This window comes from Hyperoodon ampullatus (genome assembly GCF_949752795.1).
Source record: "Hyperoodon ampullatus genome assembly, chromosome: 5".
Lineage (NCBI taxonomy): Eukaryota > Metazoa > Chordata > Mammalia > Artiodactyla > Ziphiidae > Hyperoodon > Hyperoodon ampullatus.
In genome coordinates this window covers 47,130,385-47,154,858 of record NC_136918.1, presented here as the reverse complement: position 1 = coordinate 47,154,858, position 24,474 = coordinate 47,130,385, and the positions used below count along the sequence as shown (strand labels likewise).

The window sequence follows — 24,474 nt, the reverse complement described above, 5'->3', positions numbered from 1 at the left end:
CATTGATTGTTGTATAAGCAACAGGTGGGAATCAATGGATATTACTGAAAACTAAAAAAACCAGATAGCAAATTGTTATATTTTAGAAAAGGGACTAAGGGCATTAAAAAGGCATAAATATAAGGACAAAATCACAAATCTTTCTAAATATCAAAAGAAGTTAAAAAATTAAAAAGGAAAGAAAACGTATCATGTAGAGAAATACAGTAAATATAACATAATACATCTAGTAGTTATAACATGAAATATATGTTGTTATTTTATGGGGGTGGGACAAATTGGAAGATTGGGATTGACATATATACACTACTAGGTATAGAATAGATAACTAGTGAAAACATACTGTTTAGCACAGGTAACCCTACTCAATGATCTGTGGTGACCTAAATGGGAAGAAAATCTAAAAAAGCGTGGATATATGTATACATTTAACTGATTCACTTTGCTGTAGAGCAGAAACTAACACAGCATTGTAAAGAAACTATACTCCAATAAAAATTAATTAAAAAAAGAAAAATAATGACGAAATTGAGATCAAATATATCAGTCATATCAATAAATACGAACAGGCTTAATGCACTTAATATAAGAAAAAGATTTTCAATTTGACTTACAAAGTAAAAACCGACTATATACTGTATCCAAGAAAAAGATCTAGAACAAAGTAATTCAGAAAGGCTAAAAATAAAGGAATTGGCAAAAGTGTACTAGGCAAATGGAAACAATAGCAAGGGATTTCAGTCTTGGTATCAAAGTAGAATTTAAGCCATAAAGCATTAAACATCACAAGAAACACTTTTTAATGCTAAAAGTCACAATTCACAATGGAGATATAACAGTCATAAATATCTATGCTCCAAATACCCTAATAACCAGTTTTTTAAAGCAGAAACTACAGGAGATACAAGGAAACAGACAGAAATACATTTTACATAGGAGATTTCAATACACCACTTTCAGTACAAGACAGAATAGACAACATGTCAATAAGGTTATAGACCTAAAACATAATCAAAAAGGAAGAGCTAATTGAAATGTATTAGACTTTATCTCCTGATAATACAGGATTCACCTTCTTTTCAAGCACACATGGAACATCCACAAAAATTAGTCATGATATAGGGCTACAAAGAAAACACCTGAAATTTTAAAAACCTTCTATTAAACAACTCTTCAGTCAGGGGGAAATATAAAATATAATTAGAGAATTGCTAAAATACAGTGATAACGAAAATACTGGGGGTTGGCCAAAAAGTTCGTTTGGGTTTTTCTGTAGGATCTTACAGCAAAACCCAAACGAACGTTTTGGCCAACGCAAAACTACGTATCAGAATTTATGGGCTACATTCAAAGCAGTGATCAAGAAAATTCATAACACTCAAAAAATGAGAAAAGGGCTTCCCTGGTGGCGCAGCGGTTGACAGTCTGCCTGCCAATGCAGGGGACGCGGGTTCGTGCCCCGGTCCGGGAGGATCCCACATGCCGCGGAGCGGCTGGGCCCGTGAGCCATGGCCGCTGAGCCTGCGCGTCCGGAGCCTGTGCTCCGCAATGGGAGAGGCCACAGCAGTGAGAGGCCGGTGTACCACAAAAAAAAAAAAAAAATAGAGAAAAAATTTTCAACTCAAAAAATGAGAAAAAAAAAAAAAGCAACCCAAAAGAAAGCACAACGAAGAAGATATTAAGGAGAAAGACAGAGTGAATAAGGTAGAAAAGAGAAAAGCTAATAGATCTAATTTAAAAATCAGAATCCCATTGTTAATATTTTTATTTTTTATTTATTTATTTATATCTAATAGGATTTTTATTGTAGAAGACATTGCTAACAGCCTACCCAATCACCATTGCCATTTCTCCATCCTTTTCAGAATCTCATTTTTTTAAATAGATCTTTATTGGAGTATGATTGCTTCACAATACTGTGTTAGTCTCTGTCGTACAACAAAAGGAATCAGCCATATGCACACATACATCCCCACATCCCCTCCCCACCGAGCCTCCCTCTCACCCTCCCCATCCCACCTCTCTAGGTCATCGCAAAGCACTAAGCTGATCTCCCTGTGCTATGCTGCTGCTTCCCACTAGCTAACTATTTTACATTCGGTAGTGTATATATGTCGATGCTACTCTTACTTCGCCCCAGGCTCCCCCTCCCCCATCCCCCAGGTCCTCAAGTCCATTCTCTATGTTTACCTCTTTATTCCTGCCCTGCAACTAGGTTCATCAGTACCATTTTTTTTTTTAGGTTCCATATATATGCTTTATTATACAGCATTTGTTTTTCTCTTTCTGACTTACTTCACTCTGTATGACAGACTCTAGGTCCATCCACCTCACTACAAATAACTCAATTTCCTTTCTTTTTATGGCTGAGTAATATTCCATGGTATATATGTGCCACATCTTCTTTATCCATTCATCTGTCGATAGACATTTAAGTTGGCTCCATGTCCTGGCTACTGTAAATAGTGCTGCAATGAACATTGCAGTACATGTCTCTTTTTGAATTATGGTTTTCTCAGGGTATATGCCCAGTAGTGGAATTGCTGGGTCATATGGTAGTTCTATTTTTAGTTTTTTAAGGAACTTCCATACTGTTCTCTATAGTGGCTGTATCAGTTTACATTCCCACCAACAGTGCAGGAGGGTTCCTTTTTCACCACACCCTTTCCAGCATTTATTTTTTCTAGATTTTTTGATAATGGCCATTCTGACCGGTGTGAGATGATACCTCACTGTAGTTTTGATTTGCATTTCTCTAATAATTAGTGATGTTGAGCATCTTTTTATGTGCCTCTTGGCCATCTGTATGTCTTCTTTGGTGAAATGTCTATTTAGGACTTCTGCCCATTTTTTAATTGAATTGTTTGTTTTTTGAAATTGAGCTCCATGAGCTGTTTGTATATTTTGGAGATTAACCCTTTGTCTGTTGTTTCATTTGCAAATATTTTCTCCCATTCTGAGGGTTGTCTTTTGTCTTGATTATGGTTTCCTTTGCTGTGCAAAAGCTTTGAAGTTTAATTAGGTCCCATTTGTTTATTTTTGTTTTTATTTCCATTACTCTAGGAGGTGGGTCAAAAAAGATCTTGCTGTGGTTTATGTCAAAGAGTGTTTTTCCTATGTTTTCAGAATTCCATTTTTTAAATTAACAAAATAAATAAGCCACCAACTCACTTAATCAAGGGGGGGGGAAGGACAAAGCACAGATAAACAAACTAAGAAATAGCAAAGGGAAAATAACCACTGAAACACAAGAAAATTTGTTTTAGGAAAATTACTTTGCATACCTCTATGCAAAGAAACTTAAAAACCAAGAAAAAAATAGGTAATTTTCTGGGAAAATACAGTTTACCAAAATTGATCTCATTAGAAATGTAAAGCTTAAACAGACCAATGTCCATAGAGGAAATAAAGTTATCAAGGCCCAGATTCACAGGGGAATTTCACAGGGGAATTCAAATCATCAAGGACTGTATAAAGTCCCAATGCCACAAAAATAGTTTCCAAGCCTAAAAACTGAAAGAAAACTTCAAAATGCTATTTATGAAGCAAGTATGACAATGATACCTAAACCTAATTCAGTACCAGATAAAATTACCAGTTAATGGATATGATGGTAGAGCTATCCCATTTACAATAGCAACAAACATAAAATATTTAGGAATAAGCTTAACAATAAACATACAAAACTATGTCAGGAAAATTTTAAACAGTCCTAAAAGACACAAAAGTAGATTTTAACACATGGAAAGACTTTTCTTGTTCTTGATAGGATGATTTTAACACCATATATATGTCCATTTTTCCTGAGTAAATTTATAAATTTAACAGTCTCAATGAAAAGACCAACAAGTTTTCTTTTTCTTTTTTTTTTTAAATGGAGATAGACATAGAAAGAAAGCAAGAAAGAATAGTAGGAAAACATGAAAAAAGTAAGTAAAGCTTAAGGACCTGGGAGGAGAGGGGGAATTAATCCTAGAAGATATTATACATATTTAACTCCTCATAATTAAAATAGTATATTACTCACTTATGAATAGGCAGACCAATTAGCTCTCAAATTACTGAAGTGAAGATGAGCTTTTAAAATTAATGGTGTTAGGATAACTGAATAGCCATTTGGGAAAAGATAAACTTAGATCTATACTTCATACCACACACAGAAATAAACACCAACTGTATCAGGGCTAACTGTAAAAAGTGAAATCATACTGTATTACAAGAAAGCTTGGGTGAATTCCTCTATAACCCAGGTATACGAAAGTTTTCTGACAATGACTCAAAATCCAGATGCAATAAAAGAAACATTGATATATTTGATGACACAAAAATTTCACATGGCAAAAAATATCCTAAGCAGAGTTAAAGGACAAATGAAAAGCTGAGAGAAAATATATGGAACATACATCACAGATAAAGGGCTAATATCCCTAATCCATAAAGAATTCTCAAAAGTGACAGGAAAATAAAGATAGAAAACTCAATGGGAAAAAAGAGCAAAGACGTGAACAGACAATTTATATATATATATATATATATATATATATATATATATATATATATATATATATATATATACGTATTGTGTATATATATATATGTATTGTATATGATATATACCATATATACACATATTAAAATATAAAGTGATAGATGAAAAATACAAAAGAAAGTTAAAGACACAGAAGAGAGATTCAGAAGATGCAATGTCTCTCTAATTTGAGTTCTAGAAGCAGAAAACAGAGTTGTAAGAAAGAAATAAGCAAAGAAATGACAGAAAAAAAAATTCTCAGCCTAAGAGAGACTTGAATCTTCTGTTCAAAGGCCCAGCAGAATGAAAGAAAAAGTTTGAAATTTCAAACCTGCAAAACATAAAGAAAAAACCCCAAAAGCTTCCTATGGGGAGAAAGAAGCAGCTTACCTATGAAGACTCAGATCCTTGTTACAAGGATCAACCTTTTATCAGTAACGCTGAATGCCAGAAATCAATGGATGAATGTTATTTTACATAAATTCCATACTCAGACAGACTGTCAGTCAAGTGTGAGGTCACAGTGAGCCATTTTCTGACATTCAAGATCTTGTAAGATTCACTTACCATACACCCTTTCTAAAAAAGAAATAATTTGAAAGTTTTTTTAATGAAAATGAAATCCCAAAAAGAAATAATGACCTTCCCAGAGACAGAATAAAAAGCAATCCCAGGTTGACAGCCTGTAGCAGGTGGTTTACACAGCAACCACCTTTAATTATAAGAGTAGCTCAGAGAGGCTCAAAAGAATTTGTCTAATGTATGCATTAGACAAATTCTATGATAAAGAATCCATAAGATATTAATAATGCAATAGATATATGCCATTCTATAAACAAGAGAAAAAAAAAAAGGCAATTAGAAATGCTAGGGGAAAAGGTATATAAAAAGTCATTGTCCGAGTATGAAATGAATTAAATTGTGGCATGATTTTGAGCAACCCATGGAGTATGAGAAAAGAGAACCTATTTTACCTTAACATTTATAGCATTCTCCTTTGAGTGACACAGGTTTAATGACTTAGGATTACATCTCTCACTCTAGACGTCCAATTATATTACATATATAAATGCATTCTACTGATTTCTATCATTTAGGATCAACCTATAATCAAAGAAAAAAACATTTATAGTAAGATGTATAATACATTATAAATCTTAGTAATGGAAAGAAATTGGAATATAGGTAGAAGAACTTGAAGGATGAGAGTAAAGAAAGATGTAAATGCACAGTAGTAAATCAACAAGTACAACTGGCCCTCCATATATGCAGGTTCCGCATCTGTGGATACAGAGGGCCGACTGTACTGTGCAATTTTGTATAAGGGATTTGAGCATAGGCAAATTTGGGTATCCTCAAGGGTCTTGGAACCAATCCCCTGTTTATACCAAGGGATGACCATATTGTCTACTATTTATTTTATTTTATTATTTATACTATTTACTTATTTACTAATTATTACATGACTTTTTACTATTTATTACTTACTATTTTAAGGAAGCCTGAAAATGATAGGGAAGGAGGATTCATAGTTAGTCCACAATATTAAACATTAAAGGACTCTAGGGATTTTTTTTTTTTTTTTTTTTTTGCGGTACGCAGGCTTCTCACTGTTGTGGCCTCTCCCGTTGCGGAGCACAGGCTCCGGACACGCAGGCTCAGCGGCCATGGTTCACGGGCCCAGCTGCTCTGCGGCATGTGGGATCTTCCTGGACCAGGGCACGAACCCATGTCCCCTGCATCGGCAGGCGGACTCTCAACCACTGCGCCACCAGGGAAGCCCTGACTGAATAACCTTTACAACTTAAGTGGAACGATAAACATTGCATTAAATTTTTAAAAATTAATTTATTTTATTTTATTTATTTTTGGCTGCATTGGGTCTTCGTTGCTGCATATGGGCTTTTCTCTGGTTGCGGTGAGCAAGGGCTACTCTTCGTTGCGGTGCACAGGCTTCTCACTGCAGTGGCTTCTCTTGTTGTGGAGCACAGGCTCTAGGTGCACGGGTTTCAGTAGTTGTGGCACACAGGCTCAGTAGTTGTGGCTCGCAGGCTCTAGAGCGCAGGCTCAGTAGTTGTGGCGCATGGGTTTAGCTGCTCCACAGCATGTGGGATCTTCCTGGACCAGGGCTCGAACCCATGTCCCCTGCATTGGCAGGCAGATTCTTAACCACTGTAAGCCCAACTGCATTAAATTTAGTAATAATGTGCACTAAGTATTATCAGTCAGAATATTCTAGCTTAAAAGTCATCATACTTTTTCTGTAAAGAAGCAGAGTAAATATTTTAGGCTTTGCAGGCCATATGGTCTCTGCCTCAATTACTGAACTCAGCTGTGATAGCTCAACAGCAGAGCTACAACACTGAATCACTTTGTTGTACACCAGGAACTAACTCAACATTGTAAATCAAGTATACTTTGATATAAAAAATAAAATAAAATAAAAATCTTTTCTCCACATCCTCACCAACACTTGTTATTTTTTTGTATTTTTGATAATAGCCATTCTGACAGGTGTGAGGTGATATCTCATTGTGGTTTTGATTTGCATTTCCCCGATGAGTAGTGATGTTGAGCACCTTTTCATGTGCCTGTTGGCCAACTGCTTATCTTCCCTGGAAAAATATCTATTCAGATCCTCTGCCCATTTTTTAACTAGGTTGTTTGTTTTTTAATGTTGAAATACATGAATTTTTTGTATATTTTGGAGAATTAACCCCTTATCAGATATATCATTTGCAAATATCTTCTTCCATTCAGTAGGTGGCCTTTTTGTTTTATTGACAGTTTCCTTTACTGTGCAAAAGCTTTTTAGTTTGACGTAGTCCCAGTTGTTTATTTTTGCTTTTGTTTTCCTTGTCTGTGGAGACATATCCAAAAAAATCTACAGAAACTATGTCAAAGAGCATACAGTCTATGTTTTCTTCTAGGAGATTTATGGTTTTAGGTCTTACATTTAAGTCTTTAATCCATTTTGAATTTATTTTGTGCATGTGTGTGAGAGAGTAGTCTAGCTTGATTCTTTTGCATATAGCTATCCAGTTTTCCCAACACCACTTGTTCAAGAAGCTGTCTTTTCTCCATTCTATATTCTTGGCTGTTTGTCATAAATTAATTGCCCATATGACTGTGGGTTCATTTCTGGGCTCTCTATTCCATTCCATTGATGTATGTATCTGTTTTCGTGCCAGTGCCATACTGTTTTGATTACTGTAGCTTTGTAGTATAGTTTGAAATCAGGGAGTGTGATCCTCCAGCTTTTTCTTCTTTCTTAAGATTGTTTTGGCTATTCGGGATCTGTTGTGTTTCCATACCAATTTTAGAATTATTTGGTCTAAACAAAATTGATGAACCTTTAGCCAGAGTCATCAAGAAAAAAAGAGATGGTCTAAATTAATAAAATCAGAAATGAAAAAGAAGTTACAACAGATACTACAGAAATACAAATTATCATAAGAGATTACTATAAACAATTATATGCCAATAAAATGGACAACCTAGAAGAAATGGACAAATTCCTAGAACTGTACAGTCTTCCAAGACTGAACAATGAAGAATAGAAAGTATGAACAGATGAATTACCAGTAAAAAAACTGAATCAATAATAAGAAAAACTCCCAAAACAACAAAAGTCCAGGACCAGATCATTTCACAGGTGAATTCTACCAAACATTTAAAGAAGAGTTAACACCTATCCTTCTCAAACCATTCCAAAAAATTGCAGAGGAAGGAATACTTCCTAACTCATTCTATGAGGCCAGCATCACCCTGATACCAAAACCAGACAGAGATATCACCAAAAAAGAAAACTACAGGCTAATATCTCTGATGAACATAGATGCAAAAATCATCAACAAAATATTAGCAAACCAAATTCAACAACACACTAAAAGGATCATACACCATGATCAAGTGGGATTTACCCCATGGATGCAAGGATGATTCAATATCCAGAAATAAGTCAATGTACTACACCATGTTAACAAATTAAAGAAGGAAAATCATATGATCATCTCAATAGATGCAGAAAAAGCTTTTGACAAAATTCAACATACATTTATGATAAAAAAAACTCTCAACAAAGTGGGCAGAGAGGGAACACAATTCAATATAATAAAGCCCACAGCTAACTAAAAGTAGAGTTATCATATGATCCTGCAATCCCACTCCTGGGCATATATCCAGACAAAACTCTAATTCAAAAAGATACATTCACCCCAGTGTTCATTATAGCACTATTTACAACAGCCAAGACATGGAACCAACCTAAATTTCCATCAACAGATGAATGAATAAAGAAGATGTGGTATATATATATATATATATATATATATATATATATATATATATATGAATATTACTCAGCCATGAAAAAGAATGAAATAATGCCATTTGTAGCTACATGGATGGACTTAGAGATTATCATACTAAGTGATGTAAGTCAGACAGAGAAAGGCAAATATCATATGATATCACTTATATGTGGAATCTAAAAAAATGATACAAATGAACTCATTTACGAAACAGGAATAGACCCACAGACATAGAAAACAAACTTATGGTTACCAAAGGGGAAGGGGGGGAGGGATAAATTAGGAGTTTGGGATTAACATGTACACACGACTATATACAAAATAGATAAACAACAAGGGCTTACTGTATAGCACAGAGAACTATACTCAATACTTTGTAGTAACCTACGAGGGAAAAGAATCTGAAAAAGAATAGATAAATATATGTATAACTGAATCACTTTGCTGAACACCTGAAACTAACACAACACTGTAAATCAACTACACTTCAATTAAAAATAAATATAAAAAAATAAATAAAGCCACAGCTAACATCATACTCAATGGTAAAAAGCTGAAGGCATTTCCTTCTAAGATCAGGAACAAGATAAGGATGCCCACTCTTGCCATTTTTATTCAACATAATATTGGAAGTCCTGGCCCCAGCAATCAAACAAGAAAAAAAAATTAAAGGAATCAAAATTGGAAAGAAAAAAGTAAAACTCTCAGTTTGCAGATGACATGATACTATACACAGAAAATCTAAAGATGCCACCAGAAAACTACTAGGGCTCATCGATGAATTCAGTAAAGTTGCAGGATACAAAATTAGTATACAGAAATCTGTCGCATTTCTATACACTAACACAAACTATCAGAAATAGAAATTAAGATAACAATCCCATTTACAATTGCATCAAAAAGAATAAAACACCTAGGAATAAATCTAACTAAGGAGGTAAAAGGCCTGTACTCAGAAAACTATTGATATGACACTGATGAAAGAAATTGAAGATGACACAAACAAATGGAAATATATACCATGTTCATGGATTAGAAGAATTAGTATTGTTAAAATGACCATACTACCCAAGGCAATCTACAGATTCAATACAATCCCTATCAAAATACCAATGGCATTTTTCACAGAACTAGAGCAATTATCTTGTTTGTAATTGATAATACCACTGAGTAAGGACAAATTCCAGATATTTACAATCATTAGCACTGTTAAATTCAAGCAAGAGGCTGTGTTTTGAATGTCTAAAGAAACCTGAATTATCAGAAAAGGGAAAGTGAGCTCCTCTCTGTACAGGATAGATGGCACAAAGGCAGGATACAGCATGGGTATTCTAAAACAATAACTTAAACAAATGAACAAAGAAAAGCTGTTATATACACACTAGGTCATTCTACTGGGGAGAAACAATGTCAGACACCCTGGCTCTTAACATAGCAAAGACCAGGAATCTGGCATATTAAATTTTTTTCTGGCTTCTAATATAGTCCATTCAAATTCTCCTGGTATATAAGACTTACTTGCCATTGTCACCGTTTATTCATAATAAATCCATGGGGTGCTCTCTAATTTTGAGCCTCAGTTGGGTGCCTAAGGTCTGGTCTCCAAAGGTATCCTTCCTGAGAGCTGTGAAGCAAATCCATACACCCTGGGCAAGACAGCAGCCCAATAAGACTCCCTACCCTGAACCTCTATCCTTAGAAGTCAAATGAATGATTCCATTTTCCTGATTTGGGGGAGCAATTCCATAGCCAGTCCAGGAAATAACACACCTTATCCTAACTACTCAATCAAAGCAGCACCTTTCCTATTAATACTATTCAAAGCCACTTAAAAACAGGGGCTTTTCCACTGTTTTCATAATAGTAAAAGGCCCAGATCAAACTCACTTCTCTGGCGAGGCTGGTTTCTAAAGCTGCCGGGTTGCTATAATCCCATTCAGTCTTTCAATACAAAGGAGCAAGTCTCATTATAATTCACAGGCCAAATAATAACACTGTCCTCCTTCCCTCTCTTCCTAAAGTAGAAATGCCCGACAGCATTTTATCAGACAGTGTATTGTAAAAGAGGTAGACAGTGTATTGTAAAAGAGGTACAACTCTTCTCAAAGACTATTCATCAGGCTTTATGGGAGGAAAAGGGACATGGAAGAATTCTTCAAACTTAAATAGGCCTCTGGACAGGTTCATTATAGAAAAAGACCTTCAGAAATAGTAAATAATCATAAAATTCACAGTTATGAAATATAGTTCTTGTTACCATCTAATAAAAGTACTTTCTCCAATCCCTCTCAGGTAATGAACTCAGAGCTATGAGTAAAACAAAGAAACTGAATAGAGGAATAGGGTAATAAAAATGCATGCTTAGTTATACAAATATTGATTTTTTGAAAAACAACTGTGATTTTAAAATAGTTGACCATCTCTGTGGCTCAGAATATTTCACTAATGCCTTTTCAAGCCACTCAGCTACAATCTGTAGCCACTGGAGACAGCTTTCAAATGAGACCTCAACTCCATGTGCCCAGACATGTAAAAGCAAAAAGATGTGACTGTGAACACAATTCCTAAAGCTGAGGATCATCATTAGTTCCTCACTCTCCCTCTTCCCTCACAACCACCAGTCCTCAGTGCCTGTCCTTCCTGTCCATCCCCTTCTGTCCAGCCCTCCTGCCATCATGCAGCTCACTCCCTCTTCACTTTGCACCTATCCCGGGGCGGAAGCCCTTAATTGGTCTCCCTGCCCCCTTTCCCCCACTACCTGTGATCCATCCTGCACACCACCACCAAATTCATCTGGTTGCCATTTTCCTCCTCAGAACCTCCAACGGTCTGGTCCTGCTCACTGTGAGTGAACTCCCTAACTTGGTGGAAAATGCCTTGCCCAGTCTGTTCCCCACTGTCTATCCAGGTCTCATTTCTCACTACTATCTGAAAAGGATTTTCACTCTGCTCTGGGCAACCTGGATAGTCTGTAATTCCCCAAACAAGCTCTATTTAAAACTTCAAAATCCAGAAGTGGAGTGGGGGTTGGAAATAGAAGCCAAGTCATTTGCTCCAGACACAGCTGGGGAGCGTAGAATCTGGATTTCAATCCAGTTTGGCCTGTGTCCAAAGCTCTTAAACACCATCCCGTTCTCTCTCTCTCTCTCTGAAATGTCCCTCTCCGATCTACCTGTGGAAATCTTATCCATCCTTTAAGCCCACTTCATTCTTGAAGCTTTCCTTGTTTTTTCCTGTCTGAAGTGACTTTTCTCTCTTCTGAGCTCCTATAGCACTTTCTTTGCATATTTCACAAAATATCATGACAACAGAGTCCTGTGATGAATCTCTTGAGATCCAAGATATTGTCTTATGGTCTTTTTGGTCTTTTATGGCACCTAACCTAGCTCCCTACACACTGATGGCACTCAGCAAAGATCTGATAAAAAATGAGCTACTGTGGGAAGCCTTACTGCACTCACCCAACCCACCCACAATGAGAGATCCTTATTCATTTCGGGCATCGAGCTTTCCTTTCCCTGCGCTGAGTATCCTGCCATTCTCCTCTTCTAGTGTGTCAATTCTTCCTTGTTGTTGTAGGTCATTCCACCTGCCTATAAAACATTGTGCAACCTGGGAAAAGCTCTGGTGCCTGGTAGCCACTGTAACATTTAGGAAGATGCAAATTGTGATGAATAGGAATCATAAAAGGAACAGGAGTGGTTTCATTCTTTGGAAACTGAAGTGGAAACTGGGAAGCAAAGTTCAGGTCAAATTCTCCTTTCAGACCTTCTTACCCGTTGTCTCTGTTTTATGTTGAAAGTAACAAGGGGTGGGGCAGTGAGCAAGTAGGAGCAAATGCCAGGAAGAGGAAAGAGGAATAACTGGTCAGACAGCTACTCTCTCTCAAGAGACAAACTGCATTCTAGGAAAGGAAAATACTCCCTAGTTCACAAGAAATTATACAAGAAGCATAGAGCAGAAAAGGGAAAACGGGCCTGAACAGTAGCCTCTTGATTTTTCTTATCTTTTTTGCCTGTGAGATAGGGTTTCTACCCCTCGATGCTTCTCTCTACACTGGGTCACATGGCACTCAATGTCCAGTCCTCAGCATGACTCAGAAAAGGCTGCAAGGACAAGATGAAAATGACACTTTTCATTTAGCACATGACTGCATCCAGGGATTCAGTAAAATTAGACAGTGAGTTTAAAACAAATATAATGAGAATGGGGAGAAGGCACTTCCCCCCATTACCTACCTCCCTGCTCACCTTCTTCCTTGCTGCTCCTCACAGAAGGATAGGTCAATGTTTGGGGAGGCAATTGAGCCAAAGAGGGGGACCAAGTTCAACTCCCTATAACCCTGGGAGGAAAAGGCAGGAGTGAGGAGTGGGGTTCCCCTCTATCTGGCAGCGTCCCGCTTCTCACCCTATAACAAATACGCTTTGATTGAGATGAATTATATCAGAACTGGAAATTCCACCAACATCACTTCTTGAGAACCTACTATGTGCTGGGCTAGGAATTAAAAAAAAAGAAAAGAAGGGGGAAAAAAAAAGCATTGGCCCCTACTCTTCACTAGTTCACAGTCTAATGGAAGAAGCAGAAATAATTTCCATATACTGTGGCATTATACAAGGGGTACACTCAGGGTTCTGTGGAAATAAAGAGTCTGGGAGAGCAGAACTGGGGTCAGGGCAAGTTTCCTTGAAGAAATGAGATCAGACTAAGGGCTGATGATTGTGCGGGAATTCGCCAGGCCTAGAAGGGTGGCAAAGGCATTCCTGTAGACAGAACCATGTAAGCAAAACCCAGAAATATACAGCATCCTTCCCTCAAACCAACAAAGCCCAAATCCTCTCGTGTCTGCATAATGCATACAATATTCCAGGATCAGAGGCAGAGAACAGGGGAAATGGTGAAATGTAAGTACTGAATTTTGAAAAAGTACATTAAAAATAAATCCATAGCTTTCTCTGAAGAAGAAGTAAGAAGGGTAAAAAAAACAAAAACAAAAAAACCAAAAAAGAGTGGGTTTGGTTAAAGCAAACTAATCAACTTCCTAATCTCTGCAGGTGGGATCAGACTCCAGGTGGCCTTTCAATCACAGAGCTGGTGTTTACCTCTAAATCATATGAGGCAGATGGAAAGCAAGCAAAACAGCACATCCCTGGCTGTTGTGTAGACTCCTAACCACAAAGCAATTAAGTAACAGACAGTATCCTAAGCAATACAGACCCATGGAGGGTAGGGCCTTTCCTGGCCAAGTCTGCTTTCTGGGAGAACTGGGTTTGGACTCCACGCCCAGCTCCATCTATGTCTATAAAATGTTTGTCACCAATATGAACTCTGTACCACATTCCATCCCTTGGAGATCTGGCTATTTATTGACTTAAGTGGCATAAATATGTGAGACCTGGGCCAGAGAGGTGGAAGTAGCAGATGCCCAAAAACATCTCTGTTTTGGTCTCAGCTTTAGGCACAGTTTTTGTTCCTGGACTTTTAGTTTCCTTGCTCTGTGACTTAGTTTCTCCATCTGACAATGACAACTATAAAATCTACCCCTGAATTCCTTATTTGAGGGAGATAAATAACTCTTAACATGGCTTGATCTTCCTGAGCAGCGGCCAGGTGTCTGAGACGACAGGCCCCAGGAAGCCAGAATCACCTTAATCTAGAGCAATGAACCTGAAGAAACAAGAGCAGCATTAGCGATTCAATCAATTTTTCATTCACTCAACAATGTTTATTAAGTACTGCGTATGTGCACACCATAATCAAAACCGATACTCGTGTAACTTTGTTTTCTAGTCTCTTTCCACATCCCTTGTCTGTGACTGATGGATAAGCAAAACTCGCTAAGTTATATGCCAGTGTGAGCTCTGCTCAGGGAAGATTCCATCTCACCCCAGCCCTTCCACATGGGAAATTCAGGACAAAGACAGTGACAAGGAAGGCAGCAGAGCACTGTGTTCAGCTCACCTGGGGACGCTGGTGAGGTAGGTCATGACATTCAGAAAGTCCTCATCTGGGATGTGTTTAAACCCCACAAACTCTGGAAAAGTGATGATGGGGGCACCATCTTTCCCTCGGCCTCCTGCAACAAAAACAGGTGGTCAAGATGTTAGCAAAATGTTTCACATCACACCTCTGCAGGTAAGGGACTTCAATTAACATCGAGATGTGCATCGGCCACCCCCTTTTCTGTCTATATTATTTCAGAGCAGAATGCGGGAAGGTTGACACTGAACTATTTCGAACAAGTCTCTCTCCTTCATGCTTACTCAGGGGTGTTGTGAGAATTCAATTTTTGAATCCTTTGAAGATAGTTACTGTATAAAAGATAACACTGATTTAAATATTTTTAGCATAGGTAGAATAGTAAATAATGCCAACACAGATACATAATATTGCTCTTTATTTTTGTAGTTAGTAAATATCAAAGGTGAAAGAGCATGGTGGTTAAGAGAGCTGGCTCTAGGGAGTTCCCTGGCGGTCCAGTGGTTAGGACTCTGCACTTCCACTGCAGGGGACAAAGGTTCACTCCCTGGTCAGGGAACTAAGATCCTGCATGCAGCACGGCGTGGCCAAAAAAAAAAAAAAAAAAAAACAAAACAGAGAGAGAGAGAGTTGGCTCTAAAATCAGACAGGCTTGTTCAAATTCTGCTTTACCACTTAATCTCTATGTGATTTTAAGCAAGACACTTAAATACAAGTTTCCTTATATATACATATGTATCTATGTCATAGGCATATTACCTGTACCTACCTCAAAAGGTACTGTGAGGATTAAGTGAGAACATATATGAAAAGCACTTTAGCAGAGTGTTTATTATTATATAGGTGCTCAATAAATGGTAACCATTATTACGGTTATTATTCTTGCAAGGAGGCAATAATCAGCTGCCTTTCAGTAACTCTTACAAGGGAATATAAGACATCCCTGTGAGAAGAAAAGTGTAAAATTAATATTCAAATATTTCAGTCATTGGAGCAGAGGCCACCAGATTATATTAAACAGATGATATTTCTCAATCTCTTTGTCCCTAGACATACCCACATGACTATGTTCCAGCTCCATGGTTCCCAAACAGGGAACCACAGTGAACTCACAAAACCACCATGAATATTTTAAATCTGGGGGGAAAACAGCAATAATTGGCATGTGTCAGATGCCTTGCTTGCTACTAGCCTGAGGTAGTTTGGAATTTCAATATTAAACTGTGCGGTATTCTTTTGAATGGCATTGCATCTTTGGGAAGTTGGGGGTTTGGTGGCTGCTGGGATAAAAAGCAAGTGCAGGGCTTCCCTGGTGGCACAGTGGTTGAGAGTCCGCCTGCCGATGCAGGGGACACGGGTTCGTGCCCCGGTCTGGGAAGATCCCACATGCCGCGGAGCGGTTAGGTCCGTGAGCCATGGCCGCTAAGTCTGCGCGTCCGGAGCCTGTGCTCCGCAACGGAGAGGCCACAACAGTGAGAGGCCCGTGTCCCGCAGAAAAACAAAACAAAACAAACAGCAAGTGCAGTATGAAAATCAATGTGGAACAGGAAATGCAGGTGGTGATGTCTAGACTGATTCCAAGGTTTGAGATAACTGTGGTTCTCTAAGAATGAAAGTTAAATATTACTTTTTCTTTCAACTGTGTGTATTTATTTTTTCAAACAGCTACTAAGTTGTCAGGACATATAGACTTAAGTTATTTTGACTGTTAGGCATTGCTTTTGGCCACAAAGGGCCGTGAAAAAATGACTGAGCTGCTAAGGCAGCGAGGACTAAGAAAGTTGGAGCACTTGCACCCTAAGCAGAGGGACATGAGCTGAAGTGCTGGGAGCACCTTCCAGGCTACGCCCGTGGAGGGAGGCTACTTTCAGTGGAACACGGCTCCCAAGTGAAGTTAACTACAAATGGCCGCACGTATTCCACATATCTAATGAAAGAGGCATCAGTGCAGTGTGTGGTTTAATGAGGACTGCATGATTACTGAGGGTGTGGAATCAATGAAGAAACTACGGAAAAGGGAGACTCAGAGAAGCAAAGGCAGGCAGCTATCCTAAGGAGAGAGGGTCCTGGCCCACAACCTCGAGTATCCAGGCCATGTCTCCAGTCTACCTGATGACACCGCCATTAGGATCATCCAATCCACTCTGCTGCTCTGAGTCCACACCTGGTATCTTCTGCTTATACTCTGCTGTTCCATGTAAATTTGTTTCAAGGGAGAGAATGCGCTACTGAGCAAACACGAGTATTTGTATCATGTCAAGAGTAAGTCAGCATTGTGGTTTTTCTATACAAGTCTCTTATAAGTATTGTCAATGTGAGTCTTGGGCTTTCAGAGACCAATCACTGTGATATTTGTCTGGATGACCAGTCATTCTTCTCCAGGAAATGCCTCTTAAATCCTGTATACTTATTTTAAATTAAAAAAAAGATACCTGAAGATTAGTTGTTTGACAAGATTGAGTTGCCTCGTTATGTTGACTGAAAACAATTTAGATCAGGATACTATCCGTTTTCAACTAATAAATATTCTTCCTCTTTCTAGTTTCACAATCATAGGAAGCTTCAGAGAAATGTGAATTAAGAAAAGTTACATCTGGGGTAAGGCTAATTTAGATGCATTGTAACCCTGTACTAATTGCACAAACAATATTTGCCAAGAGAATGGCTAAAATATTTCAAGGAACCAAAACGCTGTAAAATATTCATAAGGATATGATTATACCATTTCATGATTTAACCTTTTCATTAACTATAATGAAAGGTATTCATGCCTAAATGGAGAAAGATGGGTAGAGTTTTCTCGTATCTTGGTTAATACTGATACTGAATACCAGAGAGGCCCGAGGTTAACTGGGGACACCACGTGCTGTTGAACTTTAGTCTGTTAGTCTTAGAGACAGAAGCACCAAGGAAACAAAGCTGAGCCTCCATCCACAACAAGGCATTCAGTGCCACCTTGTGAGGAAACGTGGAAATGCAAAAGGAAGAAAGACTGTGCAAAGAAGCCCTATTCAAGGAAGGTAAAGAAAACCAGACTCCTTGGAACTAAGTATTGTACAATGGTGACTTAATAAAATAAACATCACTCCTCCTGGTATTATTTCTACCTATACATTAAATCCTAGCTTTACTGCAGAAAACACTAGCAAGTGCTTGGGGTACATAAGACCATTCCCATAAGGATCTGGGTGTTGGCTGGCATAAAGACTTGCATCATTTAGAGGAGAATTTGGAACATTGGGAAATCCTACAGGAAGATGGTGAAGAGCAACAGTGGGAGAGAGAGTGAAGTGGTTACTGTTATTTGCCTCCCAGTGTCTATTTTCCCTTTCTCTTCCCCAGAAGAACTGACTTTAGCTGGGAAAATGGGAGCACCACTCACTGGGAGGCACCTGGGAAATCTCAGGGCCTGGGATACTAAATAATCTGACTTATGTAATAAAGAATGTCTCACATCTTGTTTGATTTCTGACTGTCTTACCAGAAACTCAGCATGTTAAAAAATACATTTATATATCTGATCCTAGACTCTTTGTTTTACGTACAATCATAAAGTGTTTAAAAATATTTTTCCAGTTTTATTGAGATATAATTGACATACAACATTGTATTGGTCTAAGGTGTACAGAATTGATTTTAGTTAACATCCAGCACCTCACATAGTTACAAATTTTTTTCTTGTGGTGAAAACTTTTAATATCTACTCTCTTGGCAATTTTCAAATATACAGTATTATTAACTACAGTCACCATGCTATACATTATATCCCCAGAACTTATTTATTTTATATCGGGAAGTTTGTACCTTTTAACCACCTTTACCCATTTTCCCCACTCCACACCCACCTTTGATAACCACCAACCTGTTCTCTGCTCCTATGAGCTCAGTTTTTAGGTTCCACATCTAGGTAAGATCATAAAGTATTTGTCTTTCTCTGTCTGACTTATTTCCCGTAGCATAATGCCCTCAAGGTCCACCCATGCTGTCACAAATCATAAAATATTTTTAAAGGGTTTCAAAATATACTGAGTTTTCCAGAAATTGCAACAACCCTATAAATTGACAGAAGATAATACTTTATCACCTTGTTCAGAACTTTGTCAACAATTGTTTACTATTTTAGAAAACTACTACAGTAAGGCCACTCAGGATGTCTGGTCACCCATACCACATCCCAGCATTTGCACCTGCTACATTCATGGTGACTCCATGTACAGGGGCAAGCACCTGACTACTTCATTATTTTTTCTAGAATAGCTGGAAATACATATTGAAATACATATTATTTTACTATTGTTTCCTTTTCTTTCTCCTTCACATTACAACTCTCCTTTACATTTAATTTTTTAATTTTTTTTAAGTATATGCATAAATAAGTAGGGGGTGGCTGTTCACCCTCTGGGCACACAGCTAAACTACATTTCCCAGCTTCCTTTGCAGTTAAGTGTATCCACATGACTGAGCTGGGTTCAAGTCAATGGAATGTGGTATGTACTCTTACTGAGCTGAGGCTTTTAAGAAGTGGTATGCTATCTTTCCCTGTCTGCTTCCTGGATGCAGCTAATAAGAAAGACACAAAATGGATAATATCAGTAAGAGTCACAAAGTGAAAGGAGGCTTCATTCATGAACGTGAAGAAAAGTTGTCTGCTGACCATACATACATGCTGAACATACATGCTGGACTGTTTCAAGAGTAAGAACTAAATTTCTACTGTGTTCATTTGAGCCACTATACATATACTTCGGAGTCTATTTGTTATAGCTCTTTATCCCACCCTAACTAATGCAGATTACTACAGTATCTATACATTTCATTTCAGGATGGTGAGGGGCAATACAAATTATTTGTTATAAAAAAAAGAGGCATTTGGGACTTCCCTGGTGGTGCAGTGGTTATGAATCCGCCTGCCAATGCAGGGGACACAGGTTCGATCCCTGGTCCAGGAAGATACCACATGCTGCGGAGCAACTAAGCCCGTGTGCCACAACTACTGAGCCTGCTCTCTAGAGCCCGTGAGCCACAACTACTGAAGCCCACGTGCCACAACTACTGAAGCCCATGCGTGCCTAGAGCCCATGCTCCGCAACAAAAGAAGCTACCACAATGAGAAGCCTGCGCACCACAACAAAGAGTAGCCCCCGCTGGTCGCAACTAGAGAAAGCCCGCGCAGCAACGAAGACCCAATGCAGCCAAAAATAAATAAATAACTTTATTAAAAAAAAAAAAAAAGAGGCATTTGGTCCAACGTGATTGAGAATCATTTCTGTAGCCTGCACTGCCCAATACAATAGTCACTAGACACATGTGGCTGCTGAGCCCTTGACATGTGACCAGTCCAAACTGCGGTGTGCTGTAAGTGGAAAATACAAACTATCAACAGATTTCCAAGACTTAGTACAAAGAAGTAAATTACCTCATTAATAATTTTGAATATTGATCATATGTTGGAACAATATTTTAGCTATACCGGGTTAAATAAAATTATTAAAATTGTTTTCCTAAAAAAGATAAATAAATAAAATAATTATGAGTCAGGGGGCTGGGAATTTGTTGTAACTGACATCAGCCTAACCTAAAAAACACATTACTGAAGTGTGTAAGCCTTCAGAGAGTGCTTCCTCCTGCTATTATTTTAAAAAGGATTAAAATTATTATTGTGAAGAAAACTAAATATGAAATGAGCAAGGAACAATATAAACTGGCCATAGATAACTTCTTCTAATGCTTGGGTATATGTTATATATGTCCAATAATTTTTCATTATATGTGCATATAATGATGCATTCTATAATCCCACATCTGCCTCTTTATCCTACTTATTCTTTCCTAATGTAATTAAATAATTTTGAAAATATTAAATAAATGTTTAATGCTCAAAAAATTAAATAAATAAATAAATAAAATTAATTTCCTGTGTTCCTTTTTGCCTTCTTAATATGGTTACCACAAAATTTAAAAGTACATATGTGGGGGCTTCCCTGGTGGCACAGTGGTTGAGAGTCCGCCTGCCGATGCAGGGGACATGGGTTCGTGCCCCGGTCCGGGAAGATCCTACATGCCGCGGAATGGCTGGGCCCGTGAGCCATGGCCGCTGAGCCTGCGCGTCCGGAGCCTGTGCTCCACAACGGGAGAGGCCACAACAGTGAGAGGCCCACATACAGCAAAAAAAAAAAAAAGTACATATGTGGGTCACATTATATTTCTATTAAACAGCACTGCTCTAGACCTTCTAGCAGTGGTTCTCATTCCCCAGGTGCCAAGTTACTAGCTCCATCCCTCACTTAGCAGGTTCCAGTCTTTTTGTTGATGGTTGTTCAGCGGTTAGCTGTGATTTTGGTGTTTTCTTGAGAGGAGGTGAGCTCAAGTCTGTCATCTCTGACTTAGATACCGATTTTAACTGTGCTCACTTCCTTGGTTTGACATTCTCCATTGCTTCAGGTGAGAACTTCCCACTTGCCCCCAGGAACTCCACCTCTACCAAACCTGGGCTCCATTGTTGTGCAAATGCTGGCAGATGTCAGACTCCACAAGCCTAAGAGTACTTCATGCCTTCACTATTAATTATTTCTAAAAGGATTAAAGGTGTTGAGAGAGACAGAGTCAGAGACAGAGAGAGAGACAGAAAGAGAGAGAAATTCAGGCAGTAATTCCAAGAGGGAAAATAACCATTAAAAGAAAAATAAAAGGATAATTCCACATAATTAAAGGAAAGGCATTATGGCAGACACTGGTAAATGGCTAATTTATTCCCAACCTCCCTCTTCCCTGACCACCTTCTACTGTGGTGGTTAAAAAGCTAAACGTTTGCCTTCTCGGACTCCCTTGCTGCTAGGAATGGCTACATCACATAGTTCTGGAATGAGACATAAGCAGAAGTCTACCAAGAACTTCTAGGAAAGTTACTGCTCTCTTGGTAAAAGGAACAGAAGAAACCATCACTGCTCCTTTTCCTTCTTCCTGCTTTGGACACAGACTTGATGTCTGGAGCTGTAGTAACCATCTTGGGGTCAAGACTTTAAAACAAGAGAAACATCAAGAGAATCACAAAGATGCCAGCCTAAATGTTGTTGAGCCACTCATCAAATACCAAGAATTTCTATCTCCAGACCTCTTGTTATATACTTAGAAAACAAACAGACATGTCCTATAGGCTAAGTTCTCTTGTAGCCAGATACTATGCTAAGCACTATCCTTAAAACAACCCACTTTACAGATGAGAAACCCTGTTCAGAGCAACCTACTAATTGTGTTGAAATATGAACCTAGATGGTCTGAGTCCAAAGCCTAGAGTGTTTTCATCACACTAACCTGATTATATTCTCTTGTTTCCTAGCTAAGCCATGAACTTAGAAATATCCCAAGTTCGTTGGGAACATTCAAGTTGTCTTCCAAGGTCAGAGCCGCCAGATACCCTAGCCCTGGTCACTATCGAATTCCTGCTGATGGCCCTGCTCACTGTCCTCGCCATCCAGAGGCTTCAAACCATCTGGCCACAAATCTGGGTCAGGCATCATGCAATGAGCCCTGTTCTTCCACCAGCCAGGGGAGCACACTCACAAAACACAGCAGGCCAGGCACCTGGGGCTTCGCTGAGAAAAAGGTTCCATCCTCTCTTTCCCAGCATGCCTGGCTGATGGGGCCTCTGGCTCTCTCCAGATCTCAGTGGAATCTATAGAAAAGTCTGCAGCTGGAACATCTTCACCCTGCTTGTCTGAATCAGGACAAGGAAAACTGCTGTGACTCAGAGCAGATGCCACAGCTGGACTGCCACAGCCATGGGAAAAGACCTAATTGCAGAGATTTCTGTTTTACAACTACAACTACACAGGCCCCCACGACAGCCTTGTTGCTGACATTTGCTGCCTCTGCCAGGTGAAGAGGGACAGTTAAAGATGAAAAGCAGGACTGCTGATTCCAAAAAAGTGCTGACTCAGAGAACCCCATGGCTGCTGATAATATTCCTGACTTGTAGTGTTGCAAATGCTATCACAGCTAATCCATGCTTCCCTCTCATAAGAAGGTCAAACTTGAGGCAACAAGCTGACAAAAGAAGCTCAGGAATGAAAGCATTGTCTTTGCCACAAACTGCCTTTCCTAAAGCAGAGGTGTCCTCTTGGTCCAGTGTGAGTTTTCAGTTCTATGTTCTGCATTAAAGAGTGAAAATTACCTCTATTCCTGACTTAACTGTGGCATTATACACTATATTCACTGTATGGTTTTGTTCCCTTATAAAAATGCTGTCATACTGAAAATTATTTTTCAGTTATATACTTTAAAAAACAAATTGTGTTGAAATATGAACCTAGATGGTTCATAAAATAACATTTTTATGGATTAAAATAAACATTTTTATGGATTGAAATATATCAGGAAAAAAGAACAAACATTTAGTTGGCAGTTGCAACACTAAGCATTTTTCATACATTATGTCTTTAATCCTCAAAATTATGATGATCCCATTCATTACACAAGTGAGGAAAGTGAAGCTTAGACAAGTAAATTACCCAACATGATACAGCTAGTCAATAGCAGAATCTAAACCCATATCTAGAGCTGTCTGGCACCAGTTTATGATTTTCACTATACTGCCTCTAAGAAATAAGCATAGAAAGAAATGCCTCAATATTACTCAAAGAGATAACTTTGGATATTTAAATGTATCAATCAGTCAATGGATTTCTCCCCCAGATGAGTTATTGTGCAATCTTATATGCCAGAATCATGTTCCGAGTTGAGGCATTAGAGTTTTGGTGTAAAACTATAGGAATCCACCCAACCCACCCCATCATCCATTCCAGACCTTAATGCATGCTGGCCTTGGGCCTTCTGTGACATAGGGCCATAGCAGCAGTTGCCAGAAACCCAGAGACAGTTTCCCATGCTGCCTTTTCTTGTGCACTGTCCTAGGCTCACTGTGGGAAGCTATGACACTTCACCTGCAGGAGGCTGGCTAGGCACTCCCACTAGGGTCGAGACAGTGGTGCCTAGACAGGGGATGTGGGGAGCCTCACAGGACAAAGCAGGAGGACTTGGATAATTTCAACCTCAGCATGTATTATGTTCTGGCCCCTGTTCTAAGCATTAGCAATACAGGCAGAAATTTTTAAAATGAGAACCCTGTATTTACGGAGCTTTCAGTGAGTATCTGAGCAATGACCAATGTGAAGGAAAGACCAGAGAATTCCCCAGAAGGTTCTGCATTGTGTAAGATGCCCCCACCTAGGATATAACTCTTGAGATGGAGAGAGGTATCCTAATAATGGAAATTGCATTTCTCTCCAACTCAGTAGTATGAGGAGTTTGCAGCAGACTAAATAAGATTTAGAGAAAGTAATGTGACTTTTTTTTTACATCTCATATGGTAGAGTACAATTCATATCAACTACACATTCTCTCTGTGATACAACTAAGATGACTTTGTTGCTTTTTTCAGAACAGATGTAAAAGGAGAGAGTGACTTGCCATCTTATTACTCTGTGATATGTGCTGAGGACATCTACAGTCACTACCCCATGCTTCCAAGAAAGGTCTAACTATAATTTAGGGTTTGGTCTATACCTCCAGTTTCAGTAATTAAAGTCATGTCACCCTGGGCTAAGGGAATAAAAAAGAATAGTATGCTAGTAATGGCAACTTTTCAGGGTTATGCCT

General features: G+C 38.6%; 1 protein-coding gene across 1 annotated transcript in view; it reads right to left on the bottom strand.

Annotated features, from left to right (window-relative positions):
• MCF2L2 (MCF.2 cell line derived transforming sequence-like 2) overlaps positions 1–24,474 on the bottom strand; it is a gene marked incomplete at both ends in the record, with an annotated part of 227,958 nt that overhangs the window by 172,331 nt on the left and 31,153 nt on the right. The window contains one exon of the mRNA XM_079705223.1: positions 14,803–14,917. Within this exon, the coding sequence (XP_079561349.1) occupies positions 14,803–14,917 (115 nt within the window). The remainder of the gene's footprint in view (positions 1–14,802; positions 14,918–24,474) is intronic.